The sequence below is a fragment of the Buteo buteo genome, chromosome 5 (assembly GCF_964188355.1).
Source record: "Buteo buteo chromosome 5, bButBut1.hap1.1, whole genome shotgun sequence".
NCBI classification, from domain to species: Eukaryota; Metazoa; Chordata; class Aves; order Accipitriformes; family Accipitridae; genus Buteo; species Buteo buteo.
Genome location: NC_134175.1, coordinates 26,838,634 through 26,858,896, shown reverse-complemented (window position 1 = coordinate 26,858,896; position 20,263 = coordinate 26,838,634). Strand labels below are relative to the sequence as shown.

The 20,263-nt window shown below is 35.4% G+C and overlaps 1 protein-coding gene across 2 annotated transcripts in view; it reads right to left on the bottom strand.

Moving 5' to 3' along the window:
- CERKL (CERK like autophagy regulator) overlaps positions 1 to 20,263 on the bottom strand; it is a 61,124-nt gene that overhangs the window by 31,810 nt on the left and 9,051 nt on the right. For both annotated transcript variants that reach the window (XM_075028317.1, XM_075028318.1), the window contains one exon: positions 3,179 to 3,421. In XM_075028317.1, coding sequence (XP_074884418.1) covers positions 3,179 to 3,421 — 243 coding nt within the window. The remainder of the gene's footprint in view (positions 1 to 3,178; positions 3,422 to 20,263) is intronic.

Below are 20,263 nucleotides of genomic sequence, written 5' to 3'. Positions count from 1 at the left end.
CATTTCTAGGCCTGTCTTAACCATTTAAGAAACACTGGGCATTTGCATGCACAGAGGATTTTAAATTAAACAGTGAATTCCATGACACAGTACGTCCCCACTGTAAATGCCCATAAGTCCACTACAAAAAGATGCAATGTAGAAATGGAAATCACCCAGAGTCAGGTGTACAACGCGAGATCAACAGCATACTAGAATCTGTCTAAGCTGCCATTTGGGGCTTTCCAGGAGCAAGCTCAGAACCAAGGCTCCATAGGTGCATGCGTTGAGGTGGCAGTGGTTATTTTACATAAGATAAGTTTTCCTGAACACCCTCTCATTGAGCAAGCTCTTCATATCTAGCTGGCATGCATCTGAACAGCAGCATTATGCAGAAAATAAGAACTTATTTAAAAGTGGGAAGATGGTAGTACATGTGTTTTGTTACCCTGTCACACACACACCAAAAGCCATAATAGCAGCCACTGTAACTAAATTCTGAACAATATATCTATGTGCTCACTTGCATGATGATGGGCTTCATAAAAAATTATAGCCTAGTTAGATTTTAAATTGAAGAACGAACAGGAAAATCCATGCAAGAAACATTCATGTCAGACACAAAACACAGTAAAAGGGAAACTGTGTACATGATATTGCAGAAAAGAAATGAAATCTTCATTAGAACAAATCACCAGATAAAACTCTAGCTCATATTGTCACTGCTAAACTTGCTATTGTTGTTCCTTAATTAATGTATATGCATAAAAATCTAAAAACTTGTTAGAGTAAGGTAAACAAATAGAAATTGCATTTATTTTCAAAGGAGACACACCTTTTAGTAATATATAGCCATTCTGACAAATTAAGTACATGTTTACTGACAGACATACCCAAACATATATACACTCTACTTTGGTAAACCACCTGCTTTTAATTTGCTCCAGCCTAGAAGCAGTAAAAAAACCTTCAAGTAAATAAAGCAGCAGTTAATGAAAATCTACTTTGTGATCAGACAGATTAGAAAAAAACAAACAAACAAAATACGTACACTTAAATTTTGACTATTTTGGAAGGATGACATTTTAACTTTATCCTGCAGTTCATAAGGAAACCAAAAAGGAGCCAGTTTGAGTTCATTAACAAAGATGTCACCAGCACTGCTATGAAAACAAGTTGCGGCAAAACCGATGAAAATTCATCACTGTTTCAAGCAGATGTATATCAATGTGCCTTTTGAGATTTCAGTTATTGAGAACTCAAACAGAACTTATCTGCATTTTATACTTTTAGTTCTGACTTGAATCCCACTGGGAACTTTCTACCAATGTTTGGTACATTTTAAATCAGAAGACTTTTTTCTGAATTATACCATTACTATACCATCACTGTTTGGAAAAACTGATAACGTTTCTCTGCCACACTGAATGCAGAAATATTGCTGCTTTTTTGGTGATTTTCTGAATAGAAAGACAGTTTGAATATCTACTCAGACTTCAAAATGTAATAGTGTGAAAACTACTCTTACTGTAATTATAGAACTTAAATACACATTAGTAAATGATATTTTGGGGGTTGTATTTGGTTATTTTTTCCTCTCCGAGTCCTGATTATTGCTGAAGTAGAAGGACAGGAGAAAAATGTGCTGATTAGACATCAGGAAAAATCTGCACAAGGTTTGAGCTTTTGGAGAAAGACTGAAGCTGAAGGAAGAACTAGAAACAGCAGCACTGCACAGAATGCTTTTTTTTTCAGGTTCAGGTGGCTTCCAATTACAAAGCTATAAAACAGAGACTGCACCTCGAAGTCAAGGCAACCTGAGCAAGAGATACTGCAGCTTTTTTTCTGTGAACATATGGTATCACTGCTCCTGATGGATGGAGGGTAATCTGGGAACAAAACAGACATTTGCTCCTTATGCAAATGTCCTTGCCTTTATGGGTAGCTGGAGATCTGCAAGAATCTTGGCACTTTTGCAGATTTAGATATTTTGTGATAAAGTCTTTCAAAAAGGGGCAAGGGAAGGCACTTTTCTAATACACATTTTTATTTGGAAAATCCAAAGCATATCGTAAGCAAACAATGTAAGAATGCACCGTTAATAACTCATGTTGTTTTGCTTTCTCTAATACCTGCTTTTGACAAAGTCACTTTACTAGAAGTACACTATAAATTGCTATTGAAAGTGTTGTTACAAACACTACAGATGTGCAAGATTTGAATTCTATAATCTGGCTCAGTATTAACAATTCAGCTGGAGTTTTAATAGTTTATTATAAGATGGATTGTTTTTCTTCTGTAATAAACAAACTCATTTGCTATAGCCTGTAAACAGAGACATTTCAGAGCTAAATCAGAGAGTTTAGTTTGGGGGGGTGTGTGTTTTGGTTTTTTAAATCACAACTATATTGTGTGTCTTTCCAATATTGATGGTATTAAATTACAGTGAAAGGCTTTGATTTGTTGTGGGAGTTTTCTCCCCTAAATGGTGAATACTTCTTTCTTAAATTTGATACAGCTTCCATGAAAAAAATGCAACTATCATGGGTTAAACAAAGCACCCTGAAAGTGGCATTAGCCCAGGCAAACACAGAAAGATATTTTTAAAATAAAGAATTGCCTCTCATCACTAGCTAGTGTCAATACATTTTGTATCAAATTATACAATAAGAGCCCTACAGAACCTTAAAACTTCCACCTGTGAATTTATGAAGAAGATGAAAACCTCTCCCATTAGTCTCTTAAAGAATCTGTGGGTTTCAAGTGGGAGCTCCTAAACAGTCACCAGGAAGTCCCTGAAGAGTTCCCAGTACAGCAACAACTGTAGTACCATCAGCTGTGCTGCAATGCCGAGTGAAAACATCAACAAAATATTTTATTTCTTTAGGAAACAGATTTCCCAGGAGACTCTTCAGTCAGAATACAGTAAGCTACTTACTTTCAGTAGCTTCCAAAACACTTCCAAAAAAATAGCATCAATTTGTTTCATTTTTACAGATGCATTAGTCAATTATTGTCACTTTCCTAAATTTTACACTTCATCATGTAAAACTTCAGTAGTAAACATTTTTCAGCAATAATTTTCATATTTGTGTGTCTTAATTTCCACAGGCAAAATACTTTTCTAAGTTTCACTCAACCTTATGTACTGCAAATAGAAACAAGTCTGAAATAATATCAACCCCAATTAAATGCTTACCATTCAAAATTTCCTTTAGATGTCTAAACCATGAATGACAATGATCTTCACTTAAGTTATTTAAATGGATAGCACAGTCTGTTAGTTTATTCTCTTCTTTATGCAAGCATTTAAAAATTGTGATACCCAACAAAGTGCCACCTTTTTTCTGCCCTACAAAACGACGACGTTTCAGTTTTACTGAAAATACATCTTTCATTTCAATAATCTCTTCTTGAGCCTGTAAAACCATACTGGAATCACCTGTGGGGGGGGAAAAAAAAAAAAAAAGAGAAGTGTTATCAATATGATATCAATATGATTAGGAGTAATATCTAAAAAAAAATAGTTATGGCTTCATCTCCAGCTATACAAATAACATGATTTCAGAGAGGTTATTCAATCCCTTTTCTGATATTCAAAAAACCAAATAAAATTGTAGGTTGTAAGAATAGTGAACCACTTTGCATTCAAAAAGCAAATTCTTCATTGTATATTCCTAAATCATAGCAATCACAGCAGTTGTATTCTCCTAAATCATAGATCAGAAAGTGTGCTATGACCCAAGCTGACCGTATGCTCAGTGTATTTTTTTCATTTGATACAACTGCTGCCTTTTGTGTTTAGACTAGAGACATATCAGAAATTTGTTAAGCAAAAATAGAAAAAATAAACCAAAAGCGTGTCACCCATCTTGTCTTTCATTTTCAAGTTATGAATTTACTTTAGAAGACAAGTAAAAGAAAAACACAGTTTCAAAAGTTCTTGTGACAGTTCAAGACCCTCACCCCAGGGAAGATTTGTGTTAGGCTGGAACACTAAGCGAGGGTTTTCTTATCTCAGGGCTGTTACACACACGGACCCTGTGGCTGCAGACTCTATCACTTCAGTGACACTAGTTCCAAATGCCTTTTGGAGATATGTCAACTGAACCACTGTGGTACATCTGCTCTCTTGAGCTGTAAAACACCTGACTCCTCAAAAACAAAGTCAAATACACAGACTGAAGGCAAAATGGCATCGTTCCTGTAGGTGTCAGATACTCTGGACATGAAAAGAAAAGTTTCCTTGCTTTCTTTGTAATTATAGCAGATCCAATACACTAGACCAATAAAGGTTGCTTTGCAGCCCAAGGCAAGAAAAGCTAGAAACCAAGAAACCTTTTCCAAATCTAGCAACAGCTCAAATGGTTTCTCAATAGCAAAAGCCATAACAGATTCTGTTTGATGAATGTTTGCTGCACGCTATACTGAAGTGCCAGAGAGAAGCTGCAAAAGTCTATTTTAACTGTCTTCGTGGGAAAGATGGACAGCACTGCAGGTTAGACAGCAAAAACCAAGTTATCACCTACTTCATTACACCACATGAAGCTGACGGCTTCAGAAAGTCATACTTTTTCAGAGCAGGAAGAAGCAGCCTGCATCAGTTCTGGTAACAGTTTGACACTAGCATTTCTCAACATCATTTCTTGAATCAGACTATGCAGTGATCATCCTTCTATCCAGAAATCCTGGAGGATTGCACCTTAGCAATGCTAACACAACTAAAGCTCAAGTCAGTATTACCTCTCTTGACAATTCTCAACAAACCCATTCTTTCCTGTTCCATACCAAATAACCTACTGTAGATAGAACCATGACATTATTATACTTCCCACATATTTTTCCAACTTGTTACATTTTACCATCTTAATTTCTCTGTATGTCAGCTACTAAGGTGTAAAATGGGTCTAAAATCATTCCATTCTTAGCAGGAATACTGTGACAAGCAAATCTGTGTGTGCACTGAGATAGTACACAGGAAATTGTCTGTAGTGCAGGTTTTCTGAAGTATGCAGCACAAACAGGAGGAAACTCACCAAACAATGAAAACAAAACAAAGCTCAAAGTACTGTAATGATTGCTGTAAAAGTATCTTCTATAAGATACATTGAATGAAACCAGGGGACTGAGGGGAAAAAAAAATTGTATGATTCCTTTTGAACTGTAATTTTGCATAAATTCAAAGGGTGAGTGGACATTGTACAAGCAACCTTAATATTAATGTTACCAAATCAGAGATCTTGATTTTTTCAAACTTTGTATTGCTCTTTCAAAACATTTGGGGGTAAATAGTCTTTGTAGGCCTTAAATTAAATGCCTAATTGTGATATCCTGAATCACTTACCTAGAACTACATAGTTTAATACTTTTATTTAAGACTTTCTTTAATTTTAAAAACAGCATTTTTAATAGGGTCTGCTTATCTTTTTCCAGAAAGTCTCGCTGTCAGACATACTGAAAATTTCAGCATGCAAACCTCAATGTTTTAGGAAAACGGTTAAACATAAAGAGATGTGAAATATAACAACTGTTCTGCAGCAATAACCGAGCTGCAGCATTTATTCCCCCAGACCAATACAAATATGCTAAATGGGTTTGCTTTTTAAATATTTTTAAACAAATAACATTTTGGATTAAACTGTTAGCTTTGTTGAGAATATCACAAATTCTGTTATGCTAATGTTATGCATATGCAACACAAATAAATTACAAATATTAGCTTATTTGTCCTGCACAAAGCAAGTGACATGAAGGCCTGTTAAAATAAGTTTTATTCCCCCAGTAGCTTTCATAGAATAACATTTAGTCATAAGCCAGGTAAGGCTTGTTGTGTCTTTTCTTTTCATGCCACTATTGCAGCCAGATAGATTTTTATTTGCTTTTATATCTTCCTCTTACTCTGTATTTATCAATTTCTTGTGTTGCTCAGATGCACATCAAAACTTTTGAAAATTAAAATAATCCACTCCTACTAGGCAGCACCACACTTTCAAAAATAGTGTTTGACTCTAGTTGTTCTACTGGAATACATTTCCAGATACAGCTTGGAGAAACATATAAACTGCAGGAATACTGAATTGTACAAAAGCATCATCCTCAAGTTTTAAATTGCAGAGGAAATATTGAACTAGCTAGTAGGATTAGGACAGCCAATTTTTAATAAAGTTGAAAATAAATCTGCATAAAAGTCCCTAGGAATATTCTATAATTTTCATCTCCTATTTTTACTGAAAATAAGATCATTACAAATGCAGTAAAATTTTATAAAACAATTCAGACAAAGAAAATTTAAGTCATGAGCTACATTTATAAAATATTTCTAGTATGTGATAACAACCAAGTTTACTTTAAAAATACAGTATACATTGGATTAGACACTTTTTTAAACTTCAAAAAAACCTATTGGTTTGTTAGTATCATATTGGTTATTGCTAGCTGTTTCAGGACATTAACTGTCCTCTCACATTACTTAGAAAGATATTGGGTACCATCTGTTCTTGCAAGAGATTTAAGTATACATCTATTAGATATCATGCTATTTATTTAATTCAGTACCCACTTCCCATTGTTGTATTTTCTGGGGAAAAAAAAAAGTCAATTTAATTACAAGGAATAAAGATAATCTCTTCTATCAGGCTAGCCTGTCATCATGAGAGCAGAGAGGGAACCTGTATAAAGTAGGTTACAGTTGTTAGGGAAGAGTAAAACTAACAGCACTTAACATTTAACAAAGATCTAACAAAAACAGAATATATGGCACTTAAAAAAAAAATTACTATAAGCCAAGGGCTTGTCTAAATCAATCTCAGCACATCTGTCTGATGTAGAGCGTAAACAGGATTAGAGTTGGATTTATCTGCTTGACGCTAATTGTACTCACAGTTTCTGCACATGTCCACTTTTTTTTTCAACCCCAAATACAGCATGAAAAAAGCCTGCCTGGATATATGAATTTCTAGGAAGTTTTATGCCTCTATTTATCCTCTCGCTGACTTCAGGCAATGAGACTATCCTACCTTTCTCCTATTTATGGTAGTCTAATCTCTTATTTAATAAAAACTTATGTCTAAATATACTACACTGAGCTAAATCAAAGGATGAGGTACTAATACACTCAAATACAGTTTAATTGTAAATAGCAAACCAAATTTTAATTAGTTCAGAGTGTTAAACTAGGCTTTAAACAACTAGATTATCTCATGTTTACAGTAAAACTGATGAAAACTTACACAAAGATAAAAGAAGTACTACTGAAAAATAGAACAGTTTGTAAAGAGAAGTGTGTTATTAAAATATAAACACCAACACTTCAACAACACAACACTTACTGGACTGTTTTCCTACCATAGAGGCCCAACATCTAGAAGTGGTATTTCCATAACAAATATCTGGAGTACATGGAAAACAGTAGAAAATACACACAAAATGTGACTGTATAATTCAAGTAGGAGAATTGGACACGAAGGAAAATGTGTTATATTCCCTTGGTCCTAAATTCTTCCTATGACCTTTGGCAAGACACCTAGCCCCACTTAACTACATTTAATAGATAAATCTCTTTCACATTTTAGGTTCTCTGTCCCATTACGCTCTCAAAGTTTACCTCATTAATAGATGACTGCTATAGTTGACTGCAGTGTAACATAACAGAAATAATTAGAAATAAAAATCATCAAAGACTATACCAAGGAAAATAGAGTGATCGACAATAGTTATCACAGAACGTTTACAGATCATCCTACACTGTATGAACACCATTTTCAAAATAACCATTCAAGACATACAATAAAATATAACTTTATTAATATAAAACCAAAAAGGAAATAAATATAATAAAAAATGAAATTAGTACTGACAATATGTCTACAAATTTAGACTTAGGAATACTTAAAATTAATATGATAAAGTCTAATGCATATAAAACAGCAACTATTAACTCATTAACTATTAAGCCCATTTTACCCTTACTGTAGTCGGCAAAGCACAATAAGTAGTATGCAACAGATTCATAAATCCTCTACAGTTTTCAGCTACAGCTTTAATTAAGAAGGACTGGCAATGAAAAATGTAAAGGAGCAAGTACACTCATTCTTGCCAGAAGAGCTGAGAATCACTGTATAGCTCGTCAGGCTATTTAACATTGATTTAAAGACTCTAAACACAAGACAGAAAAGCTATTTTCAGAACATCTGAATTTTCAAGGTGTTTTTAATTTCAGGACAGGTCATGCAACACCTTTGGCAAAATTTGATACTATGCCTCTTACTCGCTTCTGCAAGCAGAGCAAGTGGAATTGCACTTTCTGCTTGCCAAGAGTATCAAGCAGTAAGCTGAGGAGAAGAAGGTACACCAAGGGCCAGGTCGGGGAGGGGCTGTTTTTTCTTTGAAGATTACCTTTATACTACTCTAGTCCTTTTAAGTGGTGTTGTAAGAGAAGCATAACACAACCAAGACCCTAGTCTAGAAAAACGTTTCTCAGAATGTGTGCAATGACCTCCTTGGGAACAGCAAGGAGTTCAGAAAGTACTACAAAGTACTGAAGAGATGTATCTCAGTTCCTCCAGAGCTGGAGAGTAAGAGCAGGGTGTAACTACTAACTTCATGTTTTAATGGCAGCTATTCACTTGCACCAACAGCTGTATTCCTTTAGGGCAGAAAACTGAGCTTAAAAACATCTGACAGGAAAACAACCAATTTTCATTCTCCTTCTCCAGAGAATCTGAGGATGAAGTGATGTATTTCGACAAGCCAATGCAATACGTTGCTGCTAATCCCTCTACCAATACGGACACCTATCCTCACTCACCTGCCCTGACTGTGTACAGCCCTGCCCTTTTCCTTATGACTGGCACCTGGCAAAACCTAGCTGAGTCAATTCAACTCCCTAAAGTAACATAGAACATCCACTTTGTTTGTTTATTTTTTTGTTTTGCTGGCTTAGTCTTCTGACAAGTTCTTTAATATAATCAGTTCAACACAAGTCCTACAAAACTAGAGCTGCTTCAAAGTGGTAAGAAACTACGCAGCAGGGGAGAAGGAAGGACTGGGACCGTCTCCTTTCCTCAGCAGGAAGTCAACATGGTTTGAGCCAATCTGCTGTGCATTTTCACCTCCAATTGCTAACTCCCAAAAGATCACACAAACACAAAGCAACAAGAGTCAGCGACAACTGGGAAAGATGCACAATTGTTTCTCTTAATTTTTAGAACTCTACTTACATCTTATCAATTAAAAAAAAATCATAAGTCTCAGAATAAAACTCCACTTTACAAACATATAATGGCACATTAAGTTAGTTTCACTGGGTAGGAAGTTACACACTATTTTAATACAGCAGTAAAAGGCATTACTCACTATTCTGGCTTAGAGAAGTCATCTTATTTTAAAATACTATCATATATAGCTATCTCTAAAAATAAGATTATTATGAAGAATAATTGAGATATTAAAAAAATAATATTCTTGAACAAATCTGTACTTCAGGCTTCAATTTTTCAACTCAGTCCCAGACAAAAAAAAACCAAACAAACAAACCAGTAATTTTCCAATGCAAATCCCAGATCATGGGATAAAGTCTTATATTAGATAACAGAAATTACATTATTTTATTTCTCTGTTTAGTAATTCTTATAAAGAATTTTTTAAAAGACAAAATGTGATAAGTACAACAATATAAACTTGGCTTTAGTGGCATTGTGCAAGTTTCAATACATTCTACAACACGTGAAAGGTTTTTTCATTCTTTGCTTGGGGTATTTCTTAAAAATTTTACTACCTTCACAGCATGGGTAAACACATCTAAAACTGCAACCTCCAACCTTTCATCCGCCCCTCTCATTTCTCTCCTTGTTTCAAATGGCTCTTTCCCCCAAGATCCCTTGACCAGCTGATTCCAATCCCTGTTCTCCACCATATCTTTTAAAAACTAATCCTCATTCTTCTGAACATCCTCATCAAACCAAGGGCTGTTGCAGATACATGCCCCTGTGCCCAGCATCATATCATCACAGCAACTGCAGGAAGAGCCGCTTCAGGGGACATTTGGTGTAGTCCTTTAAGTCCTGAGTTGGACCACACTCAAGGACTTAAAATTTGGTTAAGTTTCACTACACCTTTAAAAGATGGCAATAGGCAAATTTCTGACAACCACTGCCAAACTGCCTAGATCTGGCTGAACCAAATGAAAAGTGACACTGGCAACTGGCAGAGCAAACATTGGAACAGTTTGGTTAATCCCATACCATAAGGGCAGAGTTTAGTACAGTTCAGAGGTCATCTTTGCTGGAGCTGACTCCCCCTGGAGAGGAGCCAGACCTGGGGACTTCCCCTCTGAGTGTGACCAGATCTCAGGAGTAACACTTGCACCCAGCATCCTGGGTCTCCGTGATGCCCAGCAGGCCATGGACAAGGCCCTTCTTGTAATGAGGCTCATTAGACATCTGTCCATCAAGCTTTCATTAGTGTCTGGTCCCATCTCTGTCTTAGAGCAGTGAAGTACCTTGCTTATTAATTACAGCCTAATGGCAGAACTTGTCAGAAAAACATACGGAAACTGCTAGTTTGAAAAGAAGCCCAATAGATTCTTGAATAAATACCTCCATGGAAAAGTGTGATTAAAGCTAAGCACAAGGCCTAATGCTGTTCCGAACAAGAAGCTTCACCTTAAGGAGAGTTTCCTCTTCCTCCTCCAAGAAAGAATTTGAGGGAGATGATGAAATTCAAAAATAACGCTGAAAGGAAGCAAGGCAGACAGCGAGTGACTGTGAGCCTGAAGCATTTGAGAGGACGCATGCAGCAGAGACTTTGCTTTTTAATAGTTACATTTTCTCATTAACACCACACCAAGAAAGATGTCACTGAAATAAATTTACTATAGAAAGCTCTACATTTTATGTTAAGAGCATGGCCCACATACTGCCTAATTTCATAATATGATTGGAAAAGTAGCAGCAAACCTTTTATTAAGTGCCTGAAACATTGGGGCTTTTCATGTATGTCCTGGTTTCAGCTGGGATAGAATTAACTGTCTTCCTAGTAGCTGGTCCAGTGCTATGTTTTGAGTTCAGTATGTGAAGAATGCTGATAACACTGATGTTTTCAGTTGTTGCTCAGTAGTGTTTAGACTATAGTCAAGGATTTTTCAGCTTCCCATGCCCAGCCAGGGCACCTGACCCAAACTGGCCAACAGTGTATTCCATACCATGGGACGTCCCATCTAGTTTAGGAACTGGGAAGTGGGGGCAGGGATTCGCCGCTCGGGGACTGGCTGGGTGTCGGTCGGCGGGTGGTGAGCAATTGCCCTGCGCATCATTTGTACATTTCAATCCTTTTATTACTACTGCTGTCATTTTGTTAGTGTTATCATTATCATTATTAGTTTCTTCTTTTCTGTTCTATTAAACCGTTCTTATCTCAACCCAGGAGTTTTACTTCTTTTCCTGATTTTCTCCCCCATCCCACTGGGTGGCGGGGGGGGGGGGGGGAGTGAGCGGCTGCGTGGTGCTTAGTTGCTGGCTGGGGTTAAACCACGACAATGTAGTAAGGGAAAGGAATTATGTAACAGACTTCAGCCTAACAACAGGGTAACAAACATCACTGATTTCCATCATTTTGTAAAACCTCTGCAAACACAAGCATCAGATTAAATGACTAGTCTTACATGGACCAACAATACAACCATCATATAATAGAATTCATTTAAAGACAGAGATTTCTGAAATATAACAGAAGGCTGGGATCTAATGGCTTACATGATTTAATACAATGGGCTAGCAGAGCTGAAAGATACTAAAGAATCCCGAAAGAGGAAACATGAGCTTAATTTTATATTCCTTCAAAAAAATCTCACACATACACACTGTTTTGTACCTACTAATTTATGACATACTTCTGTCATTTCAGAAAATAAGGGGAAGTGAGGAATCAAATAGCCTCTTATGGCCACATGACATCACCAAGTTTGATTAACTACAAGTTAATAATTAGTTCTACTTGGACTCTTACTGGCAGGAGATTTGCTTCAGCCTCAAGTACAGATTTACAAACCATCCATACTGCTACATATAAGTGTCTCAGGGAACTCAACATGCCTCAAATATCTGAATTTTGGTCTTTTCTGAAAAACATTTTCAAGCATTTTCTTCAGGAAGAAAGAACAGACGCATCCCATTCTAAACGCAGGACAATTTCCTTCCATAAGCTACTGGTAATTCATGCTTTTAGGTATTGAAGCACAGCCATCAGCTGCTAGATAAGCTTATCCATGAACTTCTCATTGATCAACAGCTACATGTTTGGCTTTATCCTCATTGACCTTTGGTCTGGGTTTTTTAGGAGCTTTCTTCATAAACTCAGCTGTCCTTTGTATCATTCTATCTGCACCTTCTACACTAACCCAAGGGTAAGAGATGATGACAGCACCACCGAAGTCCTCTGACAAGTATAAAACCCTTCCCTCACCCCAATGCTCTTCAGCTCAGTTGCTACACAGGAATAAGAAGAATGTAAGCTATACCACTTTGCCTGCAGGGATGAATGAATCCTATTTTGTTCATGTACACCACACTTGTAACAGACTTAAAAGCAACAAAAAAAAAACCAACACAGAATTTTGTTAGATGATCTTTATAGTATACGTGGGTTTTTCCCCGTTCCTCTTAGGGGAACTATTCATATTTTTCTAACTTTGTAAAATATTTCGGCATATTAAAAATATACTTTATACTACATGATATATGTATACTACAAAAATTACTTAGAACACAATGCAAAATTTAAGGTATACTTAGTCAATTGTGCAGTATACAAATTAGCCCTTCATATAAAGAGAAAGCTTACAAAATGCAATACTCCAGAAGCTTTCTGGTATTACAGTTATTGTTATTGTATGTAATTGACTACATTTGCAGTGATGCATAATCCTGTGATTGAGGAAATTACATTCTCAGACTTTCACCAATTTTAAAATTTTGTTTGTAGCTTAACACTATGACAAAGCTCTCACGAAGGATTTGATACCAATATGATGTGACACAACTGAACCAAACCTTAATTTCACTCACAGTAAGAAATCACAGGATTAAGTAACACTGTGCAGTCTTTTAGAAAAGTTTATTGCTTCCAGATGGATGCAAGTTTCCTTTCAGCACTGATTGTACCTTCTGTACACAGGGTGCCAATGTTACTATAAATATAGACAAAAGCAGTTATAAAGATAAATTATTAAAATATTGACATAAACAGGCTCATACAATACTGCCTCCATCCACAAAGTAAAGACAACTACATCAGAGTGATGCGAGTATCACAAATGTTCAATATAAAACCATGTACACCCTTTTTAGAAATTACAACCTGTATATGAACAAGCACAAATTTACAAGGTATCCATAAAATGACTTCTAATTCAAACTGCGTGCTCTTTGCCCCATGTTGTGTAGTGCCATGTGTTTCACTGCATGGTGCATACCACCAAGATGTCCACCTGTGCCCATGTATCTGCACAGCAAGCTAAGTATATGCTTACTTCATTTAGCAGCAGAACTGTTGAATACACACTGCAATACGCTTACTTTGAAAGAAAACTAAAATTGTAAATAATAAATGTCTTCAATTTAAATTTCAAACCATGTACATAAGATAGTGATAAAGTGTATCAACAGCTCTACAGAATATTTTCCAGAAAAAAATTCTGGGGAATATCTGATTAGACTATAAGAAACTTTTATATAATGCTATTTTGGAAATCAAAATATACTCAAAAATTATCAGGTAAAGCCAGTACTTTGAGTTGTTTTAATATTTTATGTTGTTATACAGTTCAGGAATTATAAGAACAAATGCTAATGAGTCATTTAAAACACATTATTTGAAATTTTCATGAGATTCTCAAAAATTTAAAATCTTCATCTTGTTTTTGATTTGTGTAATAACTAGTGCATAAAATAGAATTAGTTAATGCATTTTAAAAAAACATACAGGATCCGTAAAATGCTCTGTGAATAAAATTTCAGCATTAAGTACCATGGAATTCAAAATTAACTATTGGCATAGAAATAATTTTCACTTTTACAGCAAACTACATTGGTATGCTAAGTTACATACAGAAACCTACTTATTTTCTGACAGGCATATCAACTGCTTCAAAAACCGAGCTACTCGTCAAAAAACCACCAACAAAAAAAAACACCCCCAAATTTTCCATGATGTATGCTTTGCATCCTTGCATGCACCAATAGGCTCAAACAAGCAGTCTTCTATCTATTTTAAACAAATTCCTTGACATCTCCCATCTACTCCTCTTAACTCCAGTATGGTAACTGTAGCTACACACCACATTTACATATCTATTCCTAATCCTAGTACAAAGAAGTACTAAAATCAAACAGAAAGACTACTAATGAACATATGAAAAAAAAAAACAACAATTTCAGATGAGTTTTCACTGTTGGAGAAACGCACGTCAGATAACAAATATACAATTCAAACCTCTCATACTACATATGAATTTTTATTCCCCCAAACTTTTAAATGCTAGCATTACACCAAATGGACGTATGTGTAGAGGGATTACCACTATCAGGTTGAATTAAATATTTTACTTGCAGGTCCTAAGAATTTTACTCACAGCATAAAGGTCCTGCATATGGTTGCAGGATCAGGCAGGACTTCATATTCAAAGCACCCATACAGAAACTAACAGAGGTGCATCTTCAGACTCTCAAACAGGCACACACACAGAATGTGCATTATTGTTACTATTCTACCTAAATTTTCCTCTGTCACAGTATTAAACTTACCTTGCTCATTTAAAAGTAAATTTAACAAATCTGAGTTTCTACACATGCCCAGCCACATATTACAAGTCAGGCAATAATCTTTCATTTAGCCTTATAGTGAACCAATGCGAGAAAATTATCATCACCTGTGTTCAAGGATTAATTACTATAGATACCTTGGCACACATCTTTAAGCTGTTGACATAACAAACGGATGTTTTACATTGAGGGTCGTCTTCTACCCTGTGAACATCAGCAATCTTCTGAAAGAGATTTATGGAAAAATACCAGCTGAGCATATTGAAGCTGCACTTTTTCCTAATCTTGAGGTTGATGAAAACAGTTACTCTTCTGGAATGTTTGTAATGGTTTCACACTCATATCTTATACAAGTTTAGCTATGATATTTGGAATTTAACTTCCCTTCGCCACAATAAAAATAAAAAAAAAACAAGACTATAGTAATTATAAGCATACGCATGAGCAGTATTTTCAAAGCACTTATGGCTAAGAAATACAGGTTTCCTATACAGTCTGCTACTGTATTGTAATTCTTAATAACGCTTAATAAAATTAGCCTCTTGATGTTTTGTGAAACAAAGAACACACATTCTTTAAACCACATCGATCCACCAATAAAAATAAGCACCTTGCAAATGGAAGGCTAGGCAAACTGAAGTTCAAATTCTACCAAGAAAGCTTACTCAGTAGTGCAAATACAAATGGAGTTAGAGAATAGTGATGTGTGTGCTTTTACATAAAATACCATTTTAATATAATTTAAATGGTTTCTGGTAGGTAAGACCAGCAATACCAGGTCAGAGCAAAAGTCCATCTGTCCCAGTATCTTATGTCAAACCATAGCCGTAAGCAGATGCTGAAAGAAGAGAAGGAATAAAGCAAGCATTTATTCTATTTTCCACTAATACTTTTCCACTCCCACCTGTTTTCACTTGGGACACCCTGAACTGACTGCAGTTTCTACACATTTAACAGCACTCACACAAGGCCTTCCATCTCCAGCTGAATCCACAAAATCTTTTAGCATTAACAATATCCTTTGGAAGTAATTTTTGCAGTTGTCTTACTTGCTGCATGATTATTCCTTTTGTTTTGAGCCTGGCTCTTCTTAGCCTTATTAGATGCACTATATTTCTTAAGTTGAAAGATAGAAAGCCATTGCCATCTACTTTCTCCAGGCCCCATCTCAGCTGCCTCCCTTTCAGACCAAAAAGTGCCGGCCTAGTCCATCACTCTCATCCATGAGCCACTCCTTACCTTTAATCATTGTCACCCCCTGAACCTTCTTCACTCCCACGTCATCTTTTTTGAGAACACCAGAACTTCACACAGTATTCAAGATATGGTTAAATAACCGTTGGTTTATAGATCGTACAAGCATCTGGTTTAGTCTCTATTTATGTTCTAATGATCCTTAACATAATAATTACAACAACTATTTAAGTGACAGATGACATTTTCCACATAATAATCCTATGATCATATTTGTTAGGAATGGTCTAGCTACAGCTCCTGATCAGGATCCCAAGTTGATGGCATTCAAATACAAGATCAATACATTACACTATGCTTAATTATATCAACTCTTGGGCTCACTGTCCCATTGCCTAGTCAAATCCATAAAACGGACATGTCTCTGAAGCTGTGCTGTAGGACATAACTGACAATCTCAAAATGCTTTTCCACTTCTATTTTAACAGTCCCCAAACAAACAAATTCAGCATTTCTGCTTTTCTGTGTTTATCCCATGCCATTTTTTCTCTCCCATACTCATTCCAGACCCCATGGTTAATATACCAAAGGCACTGAACTTTTCAGCCAGCTTTCACTCCATGAATTAGACAAAGAAAACAAACATTAGAAACATAAAACAAAGATAAACTTATTTAAGAACAGCCTTCTTTTCACTGGAAGTTCATTTTATTGGTCTGCTCCTGCATACAAACTAATATTGCTAAACTGTTAAACTTGCAAATGTAAAGATGTAGCTGCTTTAAGCAAAACAAGGAAGCATATATGTATAAATTACATTTTAAGTTCAGTACTGAATTTCTGTGTGTACTTTCCACAAATGGTTTCCATAAAATAAGTGAGACCTAGGGACAAAATTTCAAAAACATCACCTGCTTGTTTCCATCATATTTTAAATAATTAACTCCTCAACAAATGTAAGTGCAAAATAAAAAACTCTTATTTCATTTTTGTTTGTACTACAGTAAAAAAAAAAAAAGAAAACTACAAACATTTATCAGGTACTCTCTTCTGCTAAGCATTGTTTTCTAAAGCAACCATAGTTATTACTATTCCTCCGTCACAAAAGATCTATGAACAAAAAAGGATCTGGAGGATATTCGTAGTCACAGCCTTGTTTAATGAGTGTGTTGCAGTCAAGTGACCAAGAAACATTACATTTCACATGAAATAAAGAGAAGCATTCATTTTCCTTTAATAAAAATAATACCAAGTCAAAAACAGATATCTGTATATGATCTTCTCCCTATTATTGTAACATAGCAATATATTTAGGTTTACCCTGGAATGTGTCAGCTGCAGAATTTACTAAATGAAACCATTCAAACTTTGAACAAAGTTTGACGTCGACATGAGTTACCACCATCTATAGCCATCTAACAGTGTATTATTCACTGGTGCTATGATAATTTTGATCCCTAACTAATTACCTCACCCCCAGTTACACTACATAGATGTGACAGAGCAGGCCTTTGGGAAGCCCAAAACCATCCAAGTATGAAATCTTTCAGTACCTTTCTTGACAGAGCTGTTTGGCGAGTCTCCAAAAGGCCCTGCAACAAACAGTGTACCACAGAGAGGACTTGGAAAGGAGCAATCTCATTTTGAACCATCTTCAGAACAGTCAACAAATCAGCCAGGCAAAGATGTGCTGTTTTCACACAGAAAGCCAGCAAGTTATCTTGAAATTTTTCCTATTTCCTTTTAGCAATTTATTTACAAGAATTTTCACTTAAGTTAGAATAACATAGGCTTTTTTTAAAAGCCATTTTCCTACAACATTATTTTTAAGTGGGAATACTTATTCTATTTCTACTATACTGTACTAAAACAATAAAGAAAAATATAAATACAAAGATGATTTTTAAGCATCTGTCAAAGAGGGGATTTTAATAGAACGATGAGCATTTAATTACTCAAACTCAGAACAGTATCTGCAAAACAGCATTATATTTAGTCACAAGAATTTAGTGTTGTTACCCTTAACTTGATCATTTGTATGCCAAATTTTGTTTTTCCAAGACTGTGTAAAGATGTGTTTCCAGGATACATATAATTGTGCAGTACATAACATCTGTTGCTTTGCATTTTCTGAGCTTCGGAAAGCATCCTTTCCTATATTCACTTGAGTGGATGGACTGACAGAAGAGATATATTGTCACAGTTCAAATAAACTGACAACTACGGCAACTACTCCACACTGAAAAGCATCTAAGTAACTATCATCTTTCATAGCCTAAATAAACAAAAGTCAGGAAATTCAGAGTTCAGCATTGAATTCTGTTCATGAACTGACCATTTGTTTAAAATTGCAACACACAGACAAGAAACAGCCACATGCTAGATTAGAGAACTGTGAGGTAAACCAAGTTACTGTACCTTTTTTTTGTCAGAGTTTTAATGTATTCCTACATCTACAACTAAATAAGAAGCCAGGGAAGGAGGTAGTTGCACAGATCTTAAACATAAGAAGTAGAATTTTCATTCATCAAATCTCTGACAGAAAGGGTACCTTATGTCAAGGCTAACATGAAAACTCAGACCTACAATTTTTTTTTAAACACCTTCTATCTCCTTTTAAAAAAAAATATATATATATATATTTATCTGTGTATACACTGACAGATCATGAGATAAAACAGCAGCTTCCATACTACTAGTAAGGAAAACTAATCATTCGTTGTAAAATAAAGCCAATGGTAGGCCTGAAAACCAATTTTTAATTCTTATACAAGTTATCCTGGGATCCTTTGAGTAATTTGTGATCCACTCTGGCTTCTGAGCTCCAATTTTACAAAAATCAAGCGTTGTGGTTTACACTCATTCTACATGCTTTGGCTTACAATCACATTACAAAACCTCCAAATTAAGTGTGCCTTGAAGCATTCTCTTGGTTTTGCAACTTAAGGGCTTACATATTTATTGCATCAATCTCAAAGTTGCTAAGAGCTATGATGTCACTACTAGATATAAATAAAGAGATTGACGTGAGTTTTGTGCTGTGTTTTTGTTTTCTTTAATCTCTAACATTCATAAAATAACAGTCAATATTTGGCATTTACAATAGACACTATGCTGAAATATCTTACAATATTCAGCTAGGATGACAAATATAAATCACACACACAAAAAAATTCTTTTAATCAAATACCCACCTATCAAAGAATAAACTGAGAATATTCTTCAGTCTTAAAAAGAAACAAACTAGGAAAATTTGGGGAAGGAATAAAATCAGAAGCACCCTCTCAATCTCTACAAAAGCATTTGAAAACACTCCCACTTACGAGCATGATAAAGATGCAAATACAACTTAAGGCTTCAAACAAATGCACTCATTGCTGAGCACCAAACTCATTCACAAAAGATAAACTGTGCTTATACTATTCTACACCATAAACGAGCCACTTCTGATAACTGTACCTGAACAATGGGGATTGGGATGTTGTGCGAAACACAGTTTATTGATTCTTCTCCAAAGAAGAGCTGGTAATATTGGTAATTCTAGTATCACAAAACTTCCAGGTTTGTGGGACATTTCTTGTTGCTCCGCTGAATTTACGTTGGGGGGGGATTATGACTCCATGGGGAAATGCAATAGGAAAACAGCTACCTTGAGACCTTACAGGAAGCAAAATGTTCTCATTCAATAGTGCATTTTTAATCTGCATACTTCGATAATAACAAAATACATATTCATAAAGAAATTTAGGTTCAACCAAGAAAGCCACAAATGCATTTTAAATTAATAAACTGGTTTTTTCCTTTAGCAGCATTGTCACTGAAGAATATGAAGTCAATACTTTTAACTTCAAAATCACCTTTGGAATTAATACAGTTTGTAGTAAAAAGGTATAACCAGATGTCAGTGCCTATCAATAAATGAAGCTAAAGAAATACCAGAAGCCTAATTATTTTTTCAAAATACTAAGTCTCATGCATCCTTAAATACACATTTAACTTTTAAAACCATGAACAGTATTATGTGAAAGTAACTACTATCTCTATACAAGCATACATCATATGTTGGAAACAAAATAATTAGCCACTTTTCCAAATTACAAAAAATCAACACAACATTTTTTCCTGCAGAGGGCCACAGCAAAACAGTTTGCTAGTAAAACCTGAAGTCTTACAAAAGGGATTTCTGTGTTCAGTCAGAGTGCAGAAATAGGAAATACCAATGTCTTCAACTCTTCATCATAACTACATAAAAGCCAGTTACCCAGATAACATCT